At 40.3% G+C, this 25,058-nt stretch overlaps 1 protein-coding gene across 16 annotated transcripts in view; it reads right to left on the reverse strand.

The window, feature by feature from the left end:
* The window catches only part of wnk1b (WNK lysine deficient protein kinase 1b), an 80,224-nt gene that overhangs the window by 25,473 nt on the left and 29,693 nt on the right, over window positions 1-25,058 (reverse strand). For 13 of the 16 annotated variants that reach the window (XM_067426839.1, XM_067426843.1, XM_067426850.1 and 10 more), the window contains exons 3-11: window positions 16,916-17,088; window positions 14,749-14,969; window positions 13,046-13,203; window positions 8,559-8,647; window positions 7,063-7,282; window positions 6,681-6,993; window positions 6,423-6,607; window positions 2,251-2,514; window positions 49-1,347 (exon numbers count right to left, since the gene is read on the reverse strand). In XM_067426839.1, the coding sequence (XP_067282940.1) occupies window positions 49-1,347; window positions 2,251-2,514; window positions 6,423-6,607; window positions 6,681-6,993; window positions 7,063-7,282; window positions 8,559-8,647; window positions 13,046-13,203; window positions 14,749-14,969; window positions 16,916-17,088 (2,922 nt within the window). The remainder of the gene's footprint in view (window positions 1-48; window positions 1,348-2,250; window positions 2,515-6,422; window positions 6,608-6,680; window positions 6,994-7,062; window positions 7,283-8,558; window positions 8,648-13,045; window positions 13,204-14,748; window positions 14,970-16,915; window positions 17,089-25,058) is intronic. The other 3 variants (XM_067426853.1, XM_067426852.1, XM_067426847.1) reach the window with 2 other exon arrangements.

Here is a 25,058-nt window from a genome sequence, read left to right on the forward strand (position 1 = left end):
ACAGGGAGTGCTTGGGAAAGGTGGACGGTAACGAGTATTTCTAGGTACCAAGGTAGCTCCATGATGGGACAAGGCAGGCTCGAGGTATGTGATGTCCTGCGGAAGGGACGGTTGACGGGCCCAGGTACTGTGCAGAGCACTGATCTGTGAAGATGGAACTGTGGACGATTCAGAGGGTGGAACAAACAGAAATATTGGTTGACTGGGTGGGTGTCCGTCACTGACATTGCTTGCTCCATCTGTTTTGTAGTAAGAACTTTGTGGGATGGATTGAGCTGCAGAACAGTCTTGAGGTTGATACAATGAATGAGGCGGAGGTGAGTGGAACTCCCCAGCATCAGAAGAGGTCATGGAGTCACTTGAAGGCTCAGGACTGAGCTCTTTAGGTCCATGGAGAAACAGACTGCCTGGAGGAAGGGGCAGCTCTGGGCTCACATAGCTGTACAGTTCTTCGGTAACGGGCTGCAGTCGACCGCACAAGCCTGGGTTGCCAGCCGCTTCCTCCAGGTTAAGGTCCATGGAGCCCCGCCGGGCTCGGTAGAGTCTGGATGCCAGCATGGTTGGGTCTGCCTGTAGGCTGTGCATGTGGAATTCAAAGGCGGTGCTCGGCTCGGATGTATGAGCCAACACAGGTGGTGCGGAATGGGGAAATGAGTGGGGCTGATATCCTGGATCTGCAGGTGTGGTTTGCTGGGGTGCAGAGGTAGAGCTAGATACACTCATGGTAGGTAGTTGCGGGATGGGGCTGTGGGTCAAGCGCATGTGGCTTTGGACATGAGGGTGTAGGTAAGCTGGCCCAGGCTGTGATTGAGTCTCATAGGCCAAGCTGGCGGCGGCAGCAGCAACTTGCATTTGCTGATGGAAGTTGATCTGGCTTATCTGATGTGCAGTCATAGGGTAGCCACCATAGGCCATGGCTTCAAGATGGTCCATTAATGCAGCCTGGTTGAGGCTGAGTCTGCGTACAGTTTCCTCTTGCTCAGCCCTCATATCCTTATATCCGTATAGAGTCTCCCCTGGGGGCTGTAGGTGGAGTGGCTCAGCCAATCTTTGAGCTGCTATCCCAGGCATCATGAACAGTCCGGGTTCGACGCCGACACCCAGGGGCTCCACACCAGAAAACGGGTGCAGGCTGCTGCCGTAGCTACGGTGGAAGGCGGGCTGGAAGTGACGTGTGTGGGCCTCTAGGATGGAGGTGCTCTTGCGCCGCTGCACGTTGAAAGCTTTAGGTGGGCAAGATGGAGGAGGGGAGAATGAGACGGGCCGTTCCGGGATGGTGGGGAAAAAGAGCTGGGGTTCGACCAGACCCGAGCCTCCTCCACCGTACGGCTGACTCATTGATTGCGGCTGCAGTGACAATAACATACAGCATCTTTGTGAGGAAGTAGAAAAAGCAGCATCACAAAATTCACAAAGCAAGAGCAAAACAGAAAGAGAGAGAGAATATAAAAAGGTAACAAGTGAAAAAACAGCAGATAATATTCATCCCATCAGGCAACGATGACAATAGAATAAATCAAGAGATGTTTAAATGCTAAATGAGGTGTAGAAACATGACAGCGACAGATTTTAGATTAAATACAGATGCTTCAGACTGTGGGGCCAAGGAACTATTTTTAATGATTGCAGTTCATGCCAATCTGTATTTAATGTGAGCACAGGGTTCCAGTGGAGTGGGCCAGGGTAACACAGGTATCTGAAAAGGATTTTAAGATTGAAATTCAACCCTGAAACTTTAACTTACAAGAAGAGACATACATAAGCTATTTACACCTGTGATTTAGTACACAGTGACTAAATTGTAAAATTGTATTATGCATAACACACCAGTTTTTGCTAGCTCAACAGTAACATTCCTAAATGGCTAAAATCAAATGAATTGGGACAAAGCTGTTAGAAAAATGGCTGCTGTGCGCTTTAAGTCCAATAATAGTTTTAAGGTTAACAGTGTGATATAGCTTGGCTCTATGAGATAGTTGGGTTTAAATTCAATGCTCTCAAATTCTAAATAACACACAGATTTAATAATGTAGCAAGGTGCCATTTACATTATTTAGATCCCTCCTTTGGTGTTTCTTTTGCTATTAGGGATGTGAATATTTGCCCTAACCACAATTCAATTCTATTGCACCAATTTGGATTACATTGGCACTTCCTATTCTTATAAAAAATATTCTTTACAGATACCTGGGTTGTACCCAAGCCCAGCTCAGCAGGAGAATCCTGGTTCACTTGGAGACACTAACATACAGGACTGGCAAAGATTGCTGGGAGGCTGGCACGGCGACGGGGTGGGGCCGAGTGAAGGGGCAGGACGCTCTCCAGTGCTTTAGACAGTCGACCCGCAAACGTCTCCCCATCTGACCTCCCCAGCCGGGGTGAGAGTGGGGCTGATGCGACTGGAGGAGGGGTGGAAGGTGGCTTGGGAGGGCATGACAGAGCAGAGGTGGTAGAAAAGCAGGGCACGCAAACAGACATGCTACGACCACGACGACGGGGGAGAGGTGGAGGAGGCTGGAGACGAAGGAGGGGAATTGTCTATTAACCACAATGGAACACAAATTACAAAAAAAGAACAAAAGCCAAAAAGCCAAAAGGAAACTATAAAGAAACATTTGACACAAGGTTAAATATCAACATCACATTCTAAAATTATAGACAGAAAAAGAAAAGATGTACAATTAATCTTGACCTACATGTTGAAATCTAGTATCTGCTGTCAGACAAAAAGAATAAGCCTGATTTATTTGATGACTCACAATGTTTTAAAAGCGAAAAATCTTTTTACAAATGATCAACATGTTATCAGAAACATTTATGCTATGAAATGTTTGCAAGTGACAGAATACCAAAACCCGATTCATGAATCATGAATTGTGAGCAGACTTTGTTGTAGATTGTGAGATTAAAGTAATTCTTTTCTGACCTGATCTGAGATTAATCAAATTGCAAGTTACTCAGAAACACTTGGTTTGAAAACTTCACTAAAGAAATGTCACTAAAAACGACATTGTCGTTGCTTAAGCAGCATTCAGACTTTTCCAAGAAATCTATAGCATAGACAGAGCATGACAGAAAATCCATCCTCCGGGATTTTTATGATAAAGAAAAACATAAACAGAATTATGTAGAGAATATATACAGTAAAAACAAAGACCACAAACAGCATATTGTGGATAGAAACAGAAGAAAACTAAATATACAGCCTAAATAAAACTAAATAACAGCCATCAGTGCAGTGCAGACTTCTATCACTTTGAGTCGCAACAGTTTAGCAACCACTTTAAGTCAAACAAGTCGGATGAGACTGTATTTATTAAATAAATCATTAGACGTCATAACTAGAGACAACTAGAGTAATAAAGAGAGATAAAAGTGTGTGCTTATGACTAAAGTGTTTCAGGCTTTATGGAAAATGATGCAAACTAATTCAAAAGTAATGAGTGAGAAGAGATGAGATACAAAAAAAATATTCAAATAATCAGATCTGGACTGCACCATCTACGCATACTGTGACACTGATGAGCCGAACGATCATGGTTTAAGTGCTCAGGATGTCAGGACAACATACCGATTGGCACTAAAAATAAACAAGAAGTGACAGAGGCCTGCCAGTCTGCACAGCATGATATACTGCTACATGGCACTGCCTTTCATTTTGAATTAATAATACTGACATGAAACAAACAAAAACAAATAAGGTAAAGTAACCCAAAGAATCTACTAAAATGCATAGTGGATGAAGAGGGGGTGGCAGCTCAAGTACACGTGGGAAAAAGGTAATATACTCGGCAGTCAGGAGAGAGAGAGAGAGAGAGAGAGAGAGAGAGAGAGAGAGAGAGAGAGAGAGAGAGAGAGAGAGAGAGAGAGAGAGAGAGAGAGAGAGAGAGAGAGAGAGAGAGAAAGAGAGAGAGAGAGACTGTTGACTGTTTGAAAAGAATCAAACCCATTTAGAGTGTGAAGGTTATGGTTTGCTCTCCATTCTCATGCATCATTCATTTAGTGTCTGATAATAACAAACCATCATTAAACTCTAAATACATGCAGCCACAAATAAATCACATTCAGAAGTCAAACATCAACTGAACATTATATCATGACTCATTTGTTACTCAATCAAGGCTACATCACATTCAATTCTGTATTGCTTCATTAATTTACTTTTGTATAGGATGAAAAATGATGTAAAATGATGCAGACATTTGAACTAAAGAGATTGAAGGTAAACATGATTCTGAATTAACCTGTCAATAATAAGGCCAGGCGCACACAATAGAGAAAAAAAGTTTTCGTTGTTTTGTCATTCTTATTGTGCTTCTTATTTATTTATTATTTGTATCTTTAAACATGCTTTTCAAATTTTAAGCTTGATATAAAAAATTTTTTGGTATACTTTTACAAATTTATAATCTTTATTTCATTTTTTATTTAAACATGAACAAATATTCTGTAACAACTAATAAAAGGCAGAAATAATTTTGAAATAAAATGCAAAAAAAAGTAATACATGTTGTGTAATATTAAGATGTTAATTTAGATTAACTGAATATTTCTTTTTTCTCGCCTTTAATAAATATTGTTTTTATTGAATAACATACAATTCTTGAAAATTCAGGAATAACAGAATTTAAAATATTAATACTCTCAGTTTATGTCAATACATAAATCAAGCAAAAATACCAAAAATCCTTTGAACATTGTGCTGTACAATGGGTGGCCATTGAGTCAAAAAGGTTTTAGTTTAAAGGGATACTCCACCGTTTTTAGAAATAGGGCTTATTCAACAGCTTTCCTACATTCAGTGCATGAGTTTGGCAGGGTCGCCATTATCTTAGCTTAGCATAATGAATGGAATCCTATGTTGCCAGATAGCATGTCCAGAGTAAAAGTGATCCAAAAACAAACAAACAAAAAAAACCCACCTCATTATTTCTTGTGGTCTGCGTATTCACAGCGAGTACAAAAAGCGATGCACATTAAGACTGGGCGATTTCCTAGGCAGATATTAAATATATTATGGGGAAGCACACAGGCGAAGCCCATGCGAAGCACTGCTACTTGGGCGCAGAGATATCACGAGACCTTCACCGAGTATTTTATCTTTGGGATTGTTTATTTTTAAAAAGTGACAGCTACAGTTACAGCAAACATGGTAATTACCTGTGTAGTAAAAGGTTGTAAGAACAAGCAACAGACATACACTAATGTAATGTTTCACAGAATTCCATCAAATGTGGAACTGAGAAATAAATGGCTAGCTGCTCTGGATATCTGTACTTCAACTCCTCTCTACAAAATTAAACAGTATCGTGTTTGTGAAGAGCATTTTGCACCGGTGTTTACCCAAAAAAGACGGTACTGCGTCTGTAAGATACGGCCGTCCCATGCATTTTCAAAGCACAGGCACATGTAAGTTGTCTTTTATTACTCTTCCTTATGTTATTGTTTGTCTTTATTTGGTTGTAAGATAGATGCTGAGAAGCTGTATATAAACTACAGTTCAAATAAAGTTAGCCTCCTCTAGTATAACCACATGTTGAATTCAACCAGTGACTTAGTTTAGTGTGAACAACCGAAACTATAATAAATAACGATGTTTTTGTAACCTGTTTAAGCAACTGATGAGCGATCGCAAACTTCTCCTCTTGTCGTTCTATTTCCAAAGAAAGCAGGTGTAGCTCCTTTTCTGAAAACTCCGGTTCATAGAGGTATGGTTCTGGTGACTGTCTAAGAAGTAACCCTCTTCGTCTCTCACAAAATCATCCATGTTCTTTGCTATTCATGTACTGTATGAAAAAATAGCCAGCTACTATTCACGCCGGTATGTTGACGGAAGTTGTGGGATTTCGGATGTGTTGCGTGATATCTCTGCGCCCAAGTAGCAGTGCTTCGTCTGTGTGCTTCCCCATAATATAGTCCCAAGTTAATATCTGCCTAGGAAATCGCCCAGTCTTTTTTTTTTGATTACTTTTACTCGGGACATGCTGTCTGGCAACATAGGATTCCATTTATTATGCTAAGCTAAGCTAATGGCGACCCTGGCAAACTAAAAGAATGCATGCAGTGAGACAAAAATGCATTAGCTTATCTAAATGTAGGAAAGATGTTGAATAAGCCCTATTTCTAAAAACGGTAGAGTATCCATTTAAGCCCAATTTCAAAAATGCTTTGACTTTTCCTGCACCTAATGATAAAATAAAAGCCATCTGCTTTCTTAAACAGCATTGTGCATCAGTGAGTAGTTTTGTGGTGAAATGTTCACTGTTTTGTTTGCAAAATTGCTACTGGAATAATGTAACATAATAAGAGTATTTCATCAGTAGGTGGTAGCTTCATAAAATGGCCCAACAGGAGCAGATAAAGGATGCAAATATTTGACCTGCAGTGAGTTCTTGACTTGGCCCTTATCTTCTGGGACTTACCATGGGCTGCTGGGGGTATCCGGTGTGCTGTTGGGGAGCTTGAGAGCTGGGAGGGTAGGCGCCCTGTCCAGGCACCTGCTGCAGTTGAGAAGTTGCAGGAGAACTATACGACATGCTTAGCTGGCTGAGGTGAGGTTCTGAGAACAAGGATGAACCCTGACCACTCTCAAGCGTCCCATCAGCCGCTGGGAAAAGATATGACATTCATAATTAAATAGGAATGACAGATGAATTAATCCAGTTGTGTCTAATACTTACAGGTCATTCCACTTTGCATGTACTGAAGCTGCTGGTCTGCATCAGGCTCCTCACATTCGGGCTGGACAAGGCCAGGAGTCGGAGGCTGGGAACCACAATGACTCTGTGCAGAAACTTGAGTTCCTTGAGGGCCGACCACACTCTTCAACGACTCGCTGGACAACTGCTTCTGCTCTTCCTCTTGCTTGCGTTTCTCTTGCTCTGCTCGCACCTGCTGCCGTTGCTCTCGTTTGCGGCAGATCAGAGACACACGGTCCCTGATGGCCTTGGCCATGGTTTTGTGGTCGCCCTCGCAAACATAGCCCGACTCAACCTGCATATACAGCATATGTTACCATCTCTGTGTGCAACCTCAGATACAAAAACTTGTTGATAAACCCACCATTTCCTGAGCCACATCTTCTGGGACATCACGATGGAGGTCGAAGGAGAACTCAATGGCTTCATTGTCTTTGTATTTGCCTTTCAGTTTCTTGACATCTTCAATGCGCAACCAGAGCTTGATTGCGATCATCTCCCCATCATCTTCCTCAGCGAGCTCCACCCGCACCCCAGTTTCCTCTTGGAAGAAGGCATGGTTCAATAGGTCCTTGATGGCATATCTGTTTAGGAAGTGGCAAATGACTTTAAATAAGGATAGCCAATCAATAAAGAAGCACATGGCTGACATAAATCAGCCAATCACATTTAAACTAATTTAGAGGCACAAGGCGGAACAGTGGGGTTGTCCAGGATGGAGTAATAAAAGAGTCATTCAATGGGGTTGATTCAAGGTAAGCAAAGCCAAGCTAAATACATTTGAAATATAGACCTGAGGCCTTATATTTGATTGTATAATGATTAAATTAATCTTTAATAGGTTTCAGAATTTTCCAGACTTTCCACATAAGTGAAGTTTGATTACTCTTTGTTATTCTATGGTTAAATTGCAAGAATCCCCTGTTGTGTGGTGATAAACATTCTATGCAACATACTATCCTGTTGCATTTGATTATATTTCACAAACTCATTGTCCATTCACAATTTAGAAACTCATCACCTAAAAAATAGGAGACATCAGAGGAAATCTATGCATATTTAACATATGACTCTGAATGGACCACCAACAAAGTATGTACAGAAAATGCCCAACTACTGTACATTTAAAAAGAGCTGATCCATGTCACCTGCATGGAATGATATACATAAGGGTAAAAAGATAAGACTGCACAATCTTATTTTACAAAGACAGAGTTTTAACGCTGAGGAGAAAACAAATCTCAAGTGAGCTCGGTTGATTAGCCGGGTACAGTAGACATCAGCTTTTCCAGTGCTTCATCAGCGGAACATCAGACGTCGTCTCACCTTACGCTCTACACGCTGTTTGTGATTTTCCATTAAATTGGTTTATGCATTGAAGCAAAACAGAATGTAGGCTTATGACTTTGCACAAATAATTAGGAAAAGTTCTTCAAATGGTGATCAAGGTCATTAAAAAAACATTTGATCTTAAATACTAAATCTTGGACTTTTAGGTAGTAGCTCTAAAAAAGGACTTGTGCAAAGAATGCAGTCTGGTCAAGGCTTATGTTTTTGCTGTGGTGCGAGGACATAACACACTCTTCGCTGCTTGGCCTGATCAAGGATCTGTTTCACCAAGTGGCTTGCTGCTGGAATTTTTCCAACACAGCGTGTGGGAATCCGCTTATCTGCTGCTACTGTGCACATTCCACACAGAGGACCATGTGCCCAGAGAGGATGAGATATACCCTCACGTCAGCACGAATTCAGCGCATCTGCGGGCAGACTCAAGGCACACGTCGCTGAGAAGTGAGGTATGACTAGATGAATGAGTTCTGTGAATACAGCGTGGGCGTTTGTAAGTAGGCACGGCCTTACCTTTCATCTTTGTTTTGACGAATACATCCCTCAATGATCTCTTTCACCTCTGGAATGGCTACCTTGTCGAAACTGCCAGGTTTAACTCCCTGCGGGGTAAAACACAAAAGAACATTAAATCAACATGTCTTTTGTGCTGTAAAAGAAACCCTTTTGGAGCTCCACAGGGACTCCACAAAACTACATATGCACGTTAATGTCTGCCAGATGAAATTCATCTGATCAATTCCTCAACAAACCACACAATTTGAGATATTATACAGGCCCACAACTGGCAGAATACGAGCCAAAGTTTAATACTAATGGTTAAGAGTTTATTCAAATCCCTAAACCACAACTGTTACCATTAATAAGAGGTTTTTTTAAGTGTAAATGTGATTTGCATTATAGTGAAGCCCATGAAATTCCAGATACAGTTGCTTCTTTATCTGGCAGATTATTAAATTTTGCTGAACAGTTACCTTCTCAGTCATCAGGAACGCTTAAAATCCATTTAGCCAGAAGTTTTCAAACTTGGAGGGAAAAAAACGAAAAGTACTATACAATTGAATTTGAACTATGATTAATTATTCTTAATAATATTTTCTACAAAAAAAAATATTATAAACATTTATTTTGGCTTTAGTACAATGAAAATACATTTATGCAATTATTTATTTAGTTATTCATTAATTTAATTAAAAAACCCTGAATTGAGATAATATAAAAACACGGAGACAGACTTGCTTTGTATATTATTCCAATATCTAATGTAAGATGAAGGTACACACAGTATTATTAAAAATTATGCTCTACAATTCATTCCTTTAGGAATACAAGCAAAAAGTTGGTTATCTTGGGGGTAAATTATAAGTTAATTGTATTAAATTTCACTTTATCTTTACAAATCACAACGGATTTATTGCAATCTAACACATTCTCCACCATGCAATAAAACCAGCATCCTACAAATCAGTCTTACTAAATAAAAAATATTCTGCTACTTTTCCCACATTTTATATTTTAGAAATTCTGAAATAACCCTTTCAAAGTCATTTAACATCAAAAAAACCTAACTAGAGCTAGGCTGTCAAAACCACCCAAGACAAAAGAGTGCAAGAAACTTACAAGTGAAATCCTGGAACACTGTGTTGCTTTACAGAGGTCTGCCTGAACTATCACTCCCCCGTCTCAGCATTACCTCCTTATATAAGTCTGTAACCCCCCTCAAATTCCAGTGCCAAATAAAGTTAAGGATGACGGAGCATCTAACAGAATTAAGTCAGAATGGCAAAGTATTCCGATAACAAGGTGATTTAAAAAGCTTGTTAAGGACGCTGTGAATGGGTCCCCTAAAGCCAGATACATGCTGTTCCACTGCTCTCCGACCAGCTAACAAAAGCAGAAAATCAGAAGCAATCATTTTGTATTTAACAAAGCAGAGAGAGAGGAAAGCTCCTGGAACTGCTGGGGTTGGATGTTAAAAAGCAATCTTCAACTTCTACGTCCAGTTCCCCAAGCGACAAAGTGTTGTAGCGAAGCATTAGCATACTGAAGAATACTATTTTCTGGTTGAACTCCTTCAATGCCGCACACTGGAATTACTTAAGGGCTGGAAGATACAGACAAATGCCTAAGACATTTTATCCAAACCAGCCCACCCTAAGGTTCTCTATGATATTTTGGTCTATGATATGGGATATATGTTTTTTGACTGCTATGTCATTCATGTCATCTGGCAAGTCTCTCCTCAAGCCGCACACTTTTATGGTATCATTCATGTCAGTAGCACAAATGGTGCATGATAAGCTATATCAAGTGTAAGGCACATTTATTTATATGAATTTTCCACCACAAATCTGATGCCATTGTTGTGATAAATCAATTTTGGAGTGAATAAACGGGAACACCCTGTCTAGCTGCACTGCTATTGACCCTCACCTCTAAAGCCTTTGCTTTAATTTAACCACCACGGTAATGAAAGGCACGATCTACATTGCAGTCAGAACTTTGTGGCTCAAATTCCACGGACACTTCAGTAAAATGGTCAGCCCGAAACCACTTCATGTTTACTTCTTTGAGATTACGGGGAGAAATTGCAGATGCATGGATAGAGAGAGCAAATCTTAACCGTTTCACTGTAAATAAAATCATTTACTCTGGGCAGAGATGGGAAAAGTCCCACATCTGTCTGTGAGGACAACCTCGGGTCCACTGAGCTTTTTAAATGCTTTCTGATTGCGTAAAGCTTAAATTGCTTCTCTCAGTGAACTATTGTGCCTGTGCAATTGGATTTCATGAGATTAAAAAGCCTTCAGGCAGGGTGGACGAAAGCTTTACAGACAGCTGGAAAAACTGCAATGGCGAAATCTAGGATGTACCCTGCACTTTCCAAAGCTAACAGGTGAAAAGGGATATCCACCTCTACGCACCTGACTCAAGAGCTGATGAAAAGAAACAGACAAACTTTTTCTGTACCACCATAATGACCAAATGAAAGCACTCTAGAACCTTTTACAATCCAGCTTTCAGGGCGTTTTCTATATCCGGGGCTGTTCTCTCCAAGTTATGCAGTGAGAATGTACACTTGTCATAAAAATGTACACTCTGTATGAATGTACACTCTGTCATAAAAACAGCAATAAAACTAATGTTTTGATGAACAAACGAGAATCAGTACTGCTCCCTACTGGTGAGCCCCTCATTGGCTTACCACAATCCTCAGCCAGTTGTTTTCAACTTCTACTGATCATATTTTCAACCTCCAGCATCATGTGATCAACCCATTGACCTCAACGAGAATAAAAAAAGCTCATGACTGCCTTACCCCCCCTCCCCCCTCCCAATGATATTAAAGGACATCAATGAAGAAAAAAACTGATTCAATTTATAAAGTGCAGCGACATGGCCGGCCTGTTCCAGCCTTCCAACAATAGTCTTGGATTCATATATAGCCGTACTCTCATGGACATTAACCTTGATTGTTCTGACAACAACATTGTATATCCATAAATAGATGGACAATTTTAACCACCTTCAATGAGGATTACATCACAATGGCTTAAAAGAGGTCTGAAATAAATAAATCTCAGAGAAACTGAAAAAAAAAGATTGTGGAATATTTTGAAGTAACATAAAAGCTGGAGAGAGCGATTGTTTGAGCCAGAGACTGACTTCATGGAAAGTCAACACATGACGCACTACAAGCTGATATCAGTGACGGCTGCAAAGCTGATTTAATCAAAGCTACATTTTTTATTGCGAATGGCAGGACAAAAAGACCTTACATATCCAGATATCAAATGTTTTTTACTTTTGGACAATTACATCTTACTGGGTGGGTTTGGGATAAGGTTGGGCCACATAAAGGCCAGAAAACTGGTCAAAATGAGGAAGATCTTAAGGGGTGTATAATAAAGTGAGTTTGCTTTTTTTCAGCAGCTTTGAAAGTGGCTCATCCTATCAGAATTTAGATTCACAACAATCTATTTTATAATGTCAGTAGTACAGTTGAGTCTTTTGTAACTAACTCCAACTGATTTTGCACAGAAGCCAGACTTTTTTGTTCACTGTAAATAATCTTAAATTTTGGTTTCCATCCATCAAATTACAAAAAAATGTATTGAAATTAAATACAATTTATTTCTACAATGATTAATTCACTGGCTTATTAAAAAATATTGGCACTGCCATACAGATATACAAATATGAACCATTTTTTTCATTTATTTCCAGCAATAACTACACTACCATTCAAAAGTTTGGGGACAATAATTAATTTAAGGATTACTTTTATTCAGCAAGATGCATTAAATTGATCAAAAGTGACGGTAAACACATTTATAATGTTACAAAGGAGTTTTATTTCAAATATATGCTGAAATAAATCTAATAAATAAATGCCTATTCAACAGAGAATCCTAAAAAAAAGTTAATCACACTTTCAAAATAAAATCTGTTTTCAATGTTGATTATAGGAATTATTCCTGAGCACCAGATCATCATCTAAGAAGACTGGAGTAAGTACAAATTCAGATTTGCAATCACAGTAATAAAAATATATAGAACATTGAAAACATTTATTTTAAATTGTAATTATTTTTTCAATCATTTTACAAGTTTTTTTTGATAAAATTAATGCAGTCCTGATTAGACTTTAAAAACATTTAAAAAAAAATTCCTGACCCCAAACTGTATATTGATATATACTGCTATTATGATATAATGGTACAATTTTGGCCATACTCCTAGTACAGAACTATGTATTTGTTCGACATAGTTATATGTTGCTTACATAATCTCATATATAGTGTGACGCCTCCAGCTGTGGGCAGGTTTCAGTGAGCGCAACAGAACAAGCTGCTTTTATTGAATTATTTCATAAGCAGAGGCCTGAGGAATGTGTGGGTGTAATGACAGAGCTGGAGAAGATTATAGCGGGAGAGAGAGAAAAATACCCAAAATGATTGAGGGATAGAGAGCGAGCAGAGGTGTGCGAGGGTACTCACACTGGTGACTCGGCGATAGATTTGAGCGGGGTTCTGACACTCGGAGTACGGGTACTCAGAGGTAGCCATCTCCAGCATGCACATTCCAAAGGCGTACACATCCACCGACTCGTCGTATTTTTCCTCGTACATCTCAGGCGCCATGAACTCAGGGGTACCTTAAATCAAAAGAACCATTCAGAACTCTCAGTGCCTGAGATCTCTACTCACCCCAGCAGGGCCGGGGAGAGGAAGGGAGAGAGGAGGAGGAGGAGGACAACTGCACTGTTGCTCCGTACGGCCCTGAGAGGAGAGAAAGAGGGGGAGCAAAAGATATGGAGAAAAAGAAAAATAAAAAAAAAGAGGAAGGGGGAAAAGCGGCCTCAGTTATTTAGCAGTGAAAGAATCCAGTTTTTCTCTGCAAGGCCTTTAGATTTTCTATTTCAGCATGTCAGACTAGTGCACAAAGCAGCCAAGCATCATCTCACAAACAGGGTAAGTCGATTTAAGCCAGACGCACATGTGTTGGTGCATGTTAATTTTACAGCGGATTGACGGCCTTCAAAACCGTGTTGATCTTTACAACACGGCTCTGCCACCAACACGTTAAACGAGGAACGGGACAGCGGTGGGCGACTAGCTATGGAACTTGATCTATGTCAACAACACAGTTATGGAAAACACATGACCGACTCACCTTTCTACTAGCCTGTAATGAGAGAATGTTAAGCAGGTTTACGCACAGAGCAAGCCCATAGCTAGTGTGCAAAGGCTCTCGTGCACTAGCTTGTGTTAAAAGGCCTTGCACAGAAAAACAAGCTAAAATATAGATTCATATTTGAAATAATTTCCGTTTTTGGGGTAGGTTGCTTGTTGACTTACCACTTACTCGCCATTTTTTAGAATACTTACTGAACTGCAGGACATTAAATAATCCATACAGTGGAGTGAGACCAGCAGAGATTATAGCCCTACAGTTTAAAAGGAAACAATTCTCAAAAACCGAAAACAAAAAAAACTAAACCAAAAACAAAAAAAGGTAAAAGGAAATTTTTGGAGGAAACAGAGAGAAGGGATCCAGAAAGAAATGTATCACAATATCTAAACCATCTGAAAGGAAGGGGGGAAACCCTGATGAAGCAATCAGGAAAACCTTTGGAAAAAGACGTTTGACATTACTGGCAGCAAGAGAATCTCTAGGATTTTAATAATTATAGACCACGGGTTCCAGACCAAAATATTTATTCTGTTAATAATGTATACGGAAAAAAAACCTACAGCACAAAGCGTTATCCACCATGTGGCTTTGTTGGTATTTTCAAGGATTATATTACCCAAAATACCCCAAAGTTTATGGAAACTTAAAGTGTTTTCACCTGCTGCATTCATAGACCAATTAGTTTCAGGTGGGAAACAGCAGGATCTAAAGGTGTTCCCCCAATTTATAAGAAGTTCTCCTCTGGTTTTCCCCCATCTCCACCCCAAATTAAAACTAGTGCCCTTGGCTGCCTGGAAAACTGTGGTCTAAGGTGAACAGTGTAGCGCAGAGCTACAGCATGCCTTAAATATCAGAACATAACTGACAGCAAATGCCCCACCTTCCCAGTTTCACCTCATCATTGAAAAGACAAGCAGTGACATGACACATATTTGGGATAGTATACGTCATGGTGAACAAACTTGGGAGGTGGGGAAAACAAGAAAGTTCTAGCGCTGAGACGTACCTATGACACTTTTAGCAAATGAAGAGCGCTTGAGGGTGGCCAAGCCCAGATCACCGATCTTAACGGAGCCGGTGGGTCCGGTGATGAAAATGTTGTCACACTTAAGGTCCCGGTGAATAATGGGAGGAGCCCTGGTGTGAAGGAAGTGCAGGCCCTTCAGGATTTGTCGGCACCAGCTCCGCAGCACCTTTATCTTCATCACCTTGAAGCGCTTCAGATACCTAAAAAAAGATTAGAGTTGAGGGTTAGCACAATGTTCTTCTTCACTGAAAAAACATAATGGTTTTGTTTAAGACCTTGATACAGTAAAAACAAACAGTAGATGTGTCAACGGAAGATAAGTGTCTAGAGCTCACTGCTTTGGAGATCATGACTGGAAATGGACAATTTTAACCAGTGAAACCATGAAGGGAATGAAAACAATGAGAAAACAGCTCAATCAGTTCTCATTTCAGTCAATATGAGGTTCAGGGAAAACTAAGCAATTTCATGATGATGGGTCTGGGTATGGAAGCATCCATACGGACAACCGTATTCTCTTCTGTGAGACAGAGATAAAAGAGAGGACAATAGTGTGGAGAAGGCAGTACAGCACTTTCGATAGATTAGCTTGGCCTAATAAAATCTTGGAACCAAGCCAAAGCCAGGATTTGGCCTTGTAATCCTCATTACAACAATCTACCCAGGCACCAATACAGGAGGAGCTGGGTACCCTTTATCCCATAATTCCCTAGGTGAAGATGGGCACAAGCTCACAAGCAGACTCTTTTGTTATGGGGATGTCATTTGTCTTGGGAAGAATCCAATAAGTGAATTTGCTAAAGAAACATCTGTTTACAGATGAGCATAACTGTGACTTTTCCTTTTCTGCTTCTCGTTGTAAAAGAAAAAATGGCAGATTCACATAAAATCAGATGAAATAGAACTGGTTTTGCAGGCAGCATGTTTATATATAGTAAGATATAGTATGTTTAGCATTTTTGTATTTACATATTAGCTCGTAGTTTTCTTAGTAAGAATGACGCAAGCTATCAGTAGTGCTTCGTCCAATGGGAGGAGGTGGGTGGTGGTACGGATTTGATGGAGTGTGGCGGCTGACTGACAGGTGGGAATGGAGCCAAGGGTAAGTCCCGAGGCAATACGGGAGACAGCAACAAAGCCTGATTCAAAACTTTCTCATCACTCAACACACCCAACGGCTCCCAGAGGGCCCCAACAGGCTGTTTTCCAGCTACACCAACAAGTCACTCCGCACTTCTCTAAACATTAAAGTCATTTAAAACGGTCAGTTCTTGACTTCGTAAACAATCTTTTGCCTAAAACATTCAAGAAAATATTATGAATTTTTATTGTCAAGATTTATCTTTCAGATCAAATAATGTCATGGAGTAGCAGTTTTTTCCCCCATAACATTGCATGAAAACCTAATAACTTCCAATTATATGACCAGTTGCATTTCATTTTACAGTCTTGATCCCTATATGTACATAATATGTACTTATTATAGTAATTACATACTAACCCTGGACTTACCCCTAAACCTACCCTTAACACCTTATATTACCTAATATTACCCAGTACTTTCTTAGGGCAGTACACTGTAAGTACACATAAGTGCACATACTGTAAACTAAAGTAAAACCATATGAACTTATACTGTCTTGCAGTCAGGTATCAGTATTTAAGTGGGTTTTCATAACTGTGTGTCCACAGGAGGGGGCTGCTGGTCCAGTATGTGTCTGTAGCTCCAGCATCTGTTCGGTACCCACAATGCATGTCTCACATGGAGGTGACATGCCACTCTTCGCCTGTAATCACTCTGGTAACAGCTCAATCGCTCTATTGTGATTGTGTGTTGTAACAGATAATCACAGCCTCTGTGGATGGTCTGCTGATGGTGATGGACATGAGGCTGGTGAAAAGCATGTTTGAAAGGACGTCCTGTTGTTCATTCGAAATGTAGTACCACAATAAAATATTAACACAGCAGACGATGTAAATTGCAAAAAAAGACAAACGTGACAGGAAAAAAAAATCCTCCACATAATACCACATTAACAAGATAAATGGCACATATTTGCTGATTTTTGCATTTGACCATTCATTAGGCAATCATATAATGGACAGACAATATAATATGAAAGTGGAACAGATTCATTCTGCTCACGTTTTTAGGGTTCCTGACGTCATGAGCTCCGTCACCAGCACGATGCACTTGCGGCCTTTGGAAGGCGACTCCCATGAGTCATAAAAACGCACAATGTTTGGGTGTTGCAGACCTTTCAACATGCCGGCCTCTTCCTTGAAGCGCTGGCGCTCTGATTTTGACAGCTTTCGATCCTGCAAGGACAAGAACAGAAATGCAACACTTAGCCACACATTTATTTTTTATATAATGGAAACCATATTTAACAGCTGTTTATTGTAATTCATAATTTCTGAACTGATCAAACTGAGGAATGAGTATTACAGATGTGCTTTAAAAGGGACACCATGGTTTTATGTTAAATCACTATGGTTTAACTACAGGGAGTCCACTCAACCTTAAATAATGTAATCTGACCCCAGATTCCTGCCAGACCTCCAAAAGAGCCCCTATAGAACAAGGCATAAAGCACAGGAGGGGACAAGACTCATCTAGTTTAAGCACTTATCCTGTGCTTAATGCCTGTACGGGCCACACACACGCACACAACTATAAGATAAAGAAACAGCAAAGCGTGGTGCAACAGGTTCAACATGACCGGTCACAGAAAACGACACTACATCATCTCCCCTGACTCTCTAATCGACCCCAAAAACCTCTCTGACATTCTATCCAGGAGAGCCTGACCAGCCAAATCACAACAGTGTCAGGAAGACAGGGTTTTTGGATGGAACGCACCTCCCTGTTCATGAGGGTATCCAAGCATTGATGTCATAGTTCCTTTCCGGTCAGGCTGTGCCCTTATCAGCAGTTTAAACAATGTGCGCAACCCCAATCATTAATCATTATTATGATTGCTCCGGCAACCGCCAGTGATGAATTAATCCAGTGGCACTTTGTGGAAAAGGCCACTTTTCCGTGGCCTACTTTTACACAACCCCACGGCTTAAATCATATGCATTACGTGAGCACTAATTCCATTCTGTGAAAAGAGTCGCCCTGCATTCCTGGCGGCAAATTGCAACATGCATCTTATAAAAGCTATACATAAAAGTTCAGTGCATGAGGACGCCTAGAGATTCCCTGGCTTTTTGCAACCAATCTATTTGGTGTCCCTGATGTGCCACCATTCTAGAATGCTGACAGTGGCATTCTATCTCCACATTAATGCAGACACACTCATTCGCTTCCCAAATGCTCTAACAACCGCACTAGCAGCAAGCATCTGCAATCCATTAAGTACCACTAATCCCAAAGGACAGTAGAGAGAATTTAGAGACACATAGAGCTTTTCCACCAACATGGTTCGTGTGCAAATTCCAGGCTCTGTAGTTTTAGGCTCCAATTCTTCAACCGCTCCACACATTTCAAATCTGGCGCTCTTGAATGGAGCCAGGGAATTGGGGAGGAGAAATGTTGATGCTGTCTATGGTGGTCTTATTGAGAAATGACCGGCAGTGGCGGCAGCTTATATGGAAGCTTCCTTCGGCTTCAAGTACACTAGAATGACTCCTGCTGCTGTGAAAAGCAAAAGTGCTGCACTGCCTGCGCCAACACCAAGATGCAAAGAGTTTGTTTTCACACTGTTTATAGTCAGGTAAACAGCATTTTGCTCATTAAGCCACCATCCATTTTTCAAGTTTGCAGGAAAAAAACGCAGACGGTTCACAACAGGCTCTAGTACGTCTGGCTAAGAAATGGCCAAGAGAGGGCTCTGATTCCAGAACCCAAACCATTCTGGTGGAAAAGAGGTAGCAGAGAGATATAAACAAAGGGGATATAGCCACTGATATGGGAATTAAAGTGTACACATTATTGCTTGGGGTGAGCAAAATGACATTACAAAGAAAACTAGATAGAGTGACTCAGTGTGAGAAAATGCTGAAAAATTCATCCTTTCAAATGCAAATACATTCCTGTTGTGCGTACCTGCATCCTGTAGTGATATTCAAGCAGTTAGCTGTATAAATGCTGACAGTTTAACTGAGTTTAACTAAAGATTCTCTACAAACTTACTCCACCATGGCACTTGACTTGAAAGAGAAAAATACAAGAAGACAGTTCATGCTAATGCCCAGCCACTGCGGTGTAAAACTGAGCTTGGAAGCATTCATGTACTTGCATATAGCATGATTTTGGGCCCATAGATCACATTCAAAGGCCAAACTTTAAGGGAGGCGGTGATCTGAGTCTGCTCTCTCCCAACAGAGACCATCTCACTGCGTCGGTAGTTAATCTAATAATGAGTGATAACGGAGGACAAAGGAAGAGGTCTTCTGCAGGCTGGAGGGGGTTGCAGCTGTGCTAGCCTCTCTTCTTGTCTGGAGTGAATAAAATGGAAAAAGACTCAATGATTGGGAATTAAATGGAGATTTTGCACTCGCTCTTGCTGATAAGACACAGGAAGGATAAACAAGTGTAAGTGTGTGTGTGTGAGAGTGAGTGAGTGAGTGAGTGAGTGAGTGAGTGAGTGAGTGAGTGAGTGAGTGAGTGAGTGAGTGAGTGAGTGAAGTGATGCATTTAACTTTGTCACCCCGTACACGCTTGTCTTGGCAAACCACAAGCATCAATTTTAACAGCACGTTTCTCAAAATAAAAACACAGGTGCTTGTGCCCTTCGCAATCATGTGATGCAAATAATTGAGGTTTGGGTTATAGGAGTAAACACAGCTTTTGTAAGTATTGTGTGTGTGTGTGTGTGTGTGTGTGTGTGTGTGTGTGTGTGTGTGTGTGTGTGTGTGTGTGTGTGTGTGTGTGTGTGTGTGTATGTATGTATGTATGTATGTATGTATGTTTGTATGTGTATATATATATACACTGTATACACATACAAACACACACGCACGCACGCGCACACACACACACAATATACCCATGTTTACAATAATTACAATTTTAAAGCAGAGAATATCTGAATATTTTCATAGAAGACTGGCAGCTGAAAAAGGGCCTTTGAATTATAAAACAGCAATTTCTATAATAATTTGAAACATAAGTAAATGTTTTTGACTCCATTTTGATCAAATGCTGCCTTTGTAAAAAGTAGCATCAATTTTGTTCAAAAACAACATTCGTTTAAACTTTTGAACAGTAGGGTATGTGGGTGTAAGAGACAGCACATGTGCCCTTCTTATCTAACAACTAACTCACAGGCAAACAGGTCAGCTTTTATCTCTAGTTCTGCTTAGCCAGTCACGTGACCTTGTGCACAGACAGTTCAGTGAACAATCAGCTGTTTACTCGACTGTCGCACACATAAAAATCTACACCTCTGGCCTGGCATGGAGAGAAACGCAGCTGCGGTGCCCCCCTGTCTGTAAACAACCCAGAACAAGAACATACTGCAGTAACCAGATACAGCAGTGAGCCTTTCTAGAAAACTCACCCCTGATCTTTTCTGAGAAAATAAGCCTAATGCTAATACAATAATGATAATGGACACAATGCCAACGCTTGAAATTGAATTAACACAGAGCTGCTCTGTTTTTCTCTAAAGGTTTTTTTCTCTTTACTTTACTGCAGTGCTATTTGTTCAGAGTAATGGTCATTGGGACTTGCAGTGTTTGGCTCGCCAAGCAGTCTTTCACCTGACAGTGTTTTTCCGGAAGTTCTGTGGGTGCACATCAAGGTAGGCAATAAGAAGCCCATGGATGTGGCAGGAACTGGATCAAAGCAGCTTCCACAAACATCACAGAGCTGGAATAAATATGTAGTAAGAGCAAATCGAACGTCATTTCAATCAGTGGATCAAATCTGAGGCTGAAAAAGAGGCAGCTGTGAGAGTCGCCTCAAAATAACAGCGCACTTGAATAACCCCTGAGATTTGCATTTGTAAAAAGGCAAATAAAACGGATTGGCATGACTCATGCTAGCGTGTTGCATAGCATTCTCGTAGGCAATGCCAGCGGGGAATGGAGCAAACAGTAGATCAAAGCTCTGAAAGATAAGAGCTGGCTTCAGCTAACGGTGCACCTCAACAGTTACAGATAAAACTAGAGGCTCCTGAACTTTGGGATGGTGTGCGCAACGGGTCAGGCGATGCTTGGGTCCAATTAGATGTTGTGTGAACTGAAAAAATGCTGTCATTTACTACATTTTACAGATTCTCATTTCTTTCTGTAGTTACAAAAATAAGCCTAGTTAAATAGGGGAAAGTATTTAATAAAAAAAGCAACATATATATATATTTAAATGGTTTAATATAACAACTAAAAATAAAGAAATGTTCTAAATTAAATAAATACTGTAAGCGTTTTTTTTTTAAAATAAAATATCAATGATTTAGCCTACAACCCAATCTTTCAAAGTGGCATAAATTATTATTTGCATTGTAACCTCCTGGGTTATGGTGGTATGAGCAATTGTGGGAGAAAAGGAAGAACTTTATAAATTGAGGAAGCCCTTTGAACTATCTGAAAGAGTGTCCCACTTAGGTGTCTAAAGGCAAACAAAATGGGCATACTTTGCAGCATTCAAAATCGTGGTTAAAAGAGTAAAAAAATACTCTTTTTGTATGAAGCAAGAGCTAGACAATTGTATTACAAGAAGTAGTATTCTACCAAAAACATCATCTTCTCCATTATGTGTCAGTCCAAACAGGGATCTAGTGTCCTGTGATAATGATGCACGTTCATTGTAGGTGATGGATCAAGGGTTTCTAGCTGTCTCATTTCGAGTGATGCCTACCAATCTTCCAGCAACCTTTCCGGTTTTGTTGATGTGCTCAAGGCAAAGATCAAATGGCACCTGGTTGAAGCTGTTTTTGCCCTCTTTGGCTACAAATCCACCATCTAGGAATCCCTGGTAGAGCTGTGGTGCCGTCTGTGCCAGATGTACCATTTCTGCTATGAATACAGCACCCAGGGCATCATGCTCTTGAAGGTTGACATGTAAAGCTTCCAGTCACCACATCTCAGTGCCCGTATGAATGCCAGAAAAATAGACACAAGATACATGTATTGTCGCCAGAAGGTAAATGTTAGTTTGTTTTCATTAGCCTTCCAGCAGATCCATTAGCCTAGGATCTGCTGCTTCATGCCAAATCACAGCTGTGCTGACACAACAGTCCTTTGTGGTGGCTTTATTGATTATACATTTTTTTAATGATCGTGCTTGCACATAAATTGGATTATATTGCACATTTGCCCAAAGTTACAGTAGGTAACTTAGCAAATGGAAGCAATTTGGGGGGGAAAAAAATCCGCTTTTACCACTTTTAAGAATATGTGTTAAAATGGACCAAAAAAAATTTCTAAGCTGACAACCCTTGCTAAAACACATGTTGGGGGGGTTAAATATTAATACTGATAGGTTGTATGCTTGTACCAAAAAGTGTCCGACAAAGTTTTAATATCAGGATTGGCCTCCTGACTATTTCATAGTTATTACTACTAACCAGTTACTAACCCCTAACCCCAAAGAAGTGAGAGAGCAGTTTTGTGCTCAGTGATAACTACAGTGATATGTCAATTAAATATCATTTGTTTTACACCACTGTACATTAATGAAGTCAAATAGCACCATAGACCACAGTTCTATCTACAGTTCTACATTTCCGCTTAGACATTAAAGTATTAAAACTTGTGCAACATTGCACTGTCTCTTCCTAAAAGCTTTAAACTTGGCTTGACTCATTCCCATTGATAGGGGTACTGATTGATAGAGGTTTTGGGATACTATGTTATGTTTCCAAGCTGATATTCACTTTGAAAACTGGTTCTCTTAAGGCAGAGATTGTCCACTGTAGCAGACATCCCATGAGTGTTAGCTTTCATTTGATACCATTTTTATGTATATGGTCCTTGTGGTTGTGAAGATATTCAGCATTTATCGTTGGCATGTCGAGTTGAGCAGGAAACCAAAAAATTGGCCTGAAATTGCTTGTACAAGTCACACACAAAAAATTCAGCTTGACAACCACCCTAATATCTTACCTATAGATGTCTTCTAACAAAACAAAAAAAAATAGGGTGACAGCTTGTACCAAAACATGTCCGCAAAAGTCTTAACGGAAGCCCTTTTCAGAATTGGCCCCCTGACTAAAAAGTATTAGTTCTAGTTGCACGGGTATTATCATTAAGGGTTTTCTTAGCATGGCTCTGGCAAAACATACAGCCATCCATGCAGCTCATTTTCACAGCCATAGGAGGAAGTGTTAGGCCTCTGAGTTCAGGCAGCTGTTGAGCCCTGTGTCTGCCAGGCTACAGATCTAATGATTTGCATCAGGCTGCGAACGCATCTCTTAAAACACAGCCTGACAGTCCATGCTAAAGCTCACTTCAGCAAGGGAACTTCCCAAACAGTTTACAGAACAAACAGCTGCTTTTCATATGCCTCTCTCATCCATTTCTCTATTTCATGTTCATATAAAACAGCTAATCCTTATTCAGAGTATGCTAACAGCACAGAGTGAAGACCACATCCTTGGTTACGCTTGCACTGTAATATGTCACATCTGTCCAATCTCATGCCAAAAAAAGAGCGAAGGGGGGAAAAAACTGGCTCCAGGCCTTGGTTTCTAGGAACACAAATCCATATCTGTGACAGTACTTTTCCACAATAATGGGATCGAAGCCGAAGAACCTTGTTTTGGGCCTCTTGTTTTGCATTCGGGCCAGATGCACTGCAAATTGAGCAAGTGTGTGCTTTTTGTATTGATGTTTGAGGATTTAAGGTGGTAGAAAATTGGTACTGAGAACAAAGGACAAAACAAACTCTAGGGTAGGAAAAGAAGCTGCATTTCAAAATGTTATTATTACATTAACCTTAATTATAGCTATATTAAAAAGTCAAGGTCATGACTACTTCTTATCTATAACAGCTATCGTTATAAACTATGTGAATACATTAATATGATATTATGTAAAACGGAATAAACTTAAATCAATTACACTCAAACATTACCGAAAGTTGAATTTGATGTAACTGGTTTATTTGAGTTCTGCCAACTCAAATGCAAAACTCTAACATTTTAGTAGATATGTAACAATATCTCAGCTTAGTTTCTTTGACCAGGGGGTCATTGGCCTGAAAAAGGTTGAATGAGAAGTTCAACTAGTTTAATAAGAATCATTTAAACGTTCAGCATTACAACAAATGCCGATTTAATTGCATGACATTTGAAATCTATCATCCCCTCCCGAGTTTTGTCACAACCACAGTAATGCAGGAATTCATGTTAAGTATGCATGTGTGTGTACATGTTTGCCAAGCATCTGCATACTAGCATAGAGTATTTTGAGGTCTTACTCTAGCAATCACTAAGGAGTCAAGCTTCATTATTCACTGGTGTACTTCCTGAAGTGATTGTGGGCTTGCAGAGCACTTAGTTGGAGTTAATGGAAAGACAAAGATTCTGTCCTCCAGGGGGACCTCATTCCCTGCAATCTCTACAGGATTCATATTTCACAAACACAGGCGCCAGTCAAACAGTGATTCTAAAAATACCATCCACCACCCCTCCCCTGCTCAACGTAATGTGCTGGCATCTAGTAGACAGAAGATATAAAATGCCAAACCAAATCTATTCCCTAAATACACCAAGAGAGACAGATAGGAGCAAATGACAACACTATACACTCTGCACCTCAAAGAGGTAAAAAATCTGGGTCTATAAATTGTGCATGGACTGAGTGGAGGAATAATCAGCTTAGCTTCTGTGATGTGCTTGATAACTGTATGAGCAACCCGGCTGATGGACAGACTCAATCACATGACTGCCTGAAAGCCTGTGCTCTATTTCCCAGCAGCACTTAGTAATGACAGGAGTTTAATACATTAAAACAAGTATGAACCACATCCACTAGGCACACATGCACCGTCTTTGTATTGTATGTTGCTTGAAAAAGTGGAAAAAGGGCAGTGGTTCAACATGGAGCCTTCTGGGTGTTTCGGAGCCAAACGGACGACTGATCATGGGTTTAAAAATCCCCACAGTTACACTGGCTCAGCCAACGACTTCTCTCATGACTGCTGCACTCTCGCTGTTGCAAACCATTGTAAACATCATAAGACTTTCATTTGACATCTGAACAGACTGAATCAGTGCATGCCCTGTTTTCCGTCTGCAGCAGGTTCAAAGATGCATACAAATCCATTAAAGCAGAAATCACAGTTCTGTCTGTTGGAGCTATTTAAGGAAAATATCTAATAATAGAAAAGATGT

This window comes from Pseudorasbora parva, chromosome 20 (genome assembly GCF_024679245.1).
Source record: "Pseudorasbora parva isolate DD20220531a chromosome 20, ASM2467924v1, whole genome shotgun sequence".
Classification (NCBI taxonomy): domain Eukaryota; kingdom Metazoa; phylum Chordata; class Actinopteri; order Cypriniformes; family Gobionidae; genus Pseudorasbora; species Pseudorasbora parva.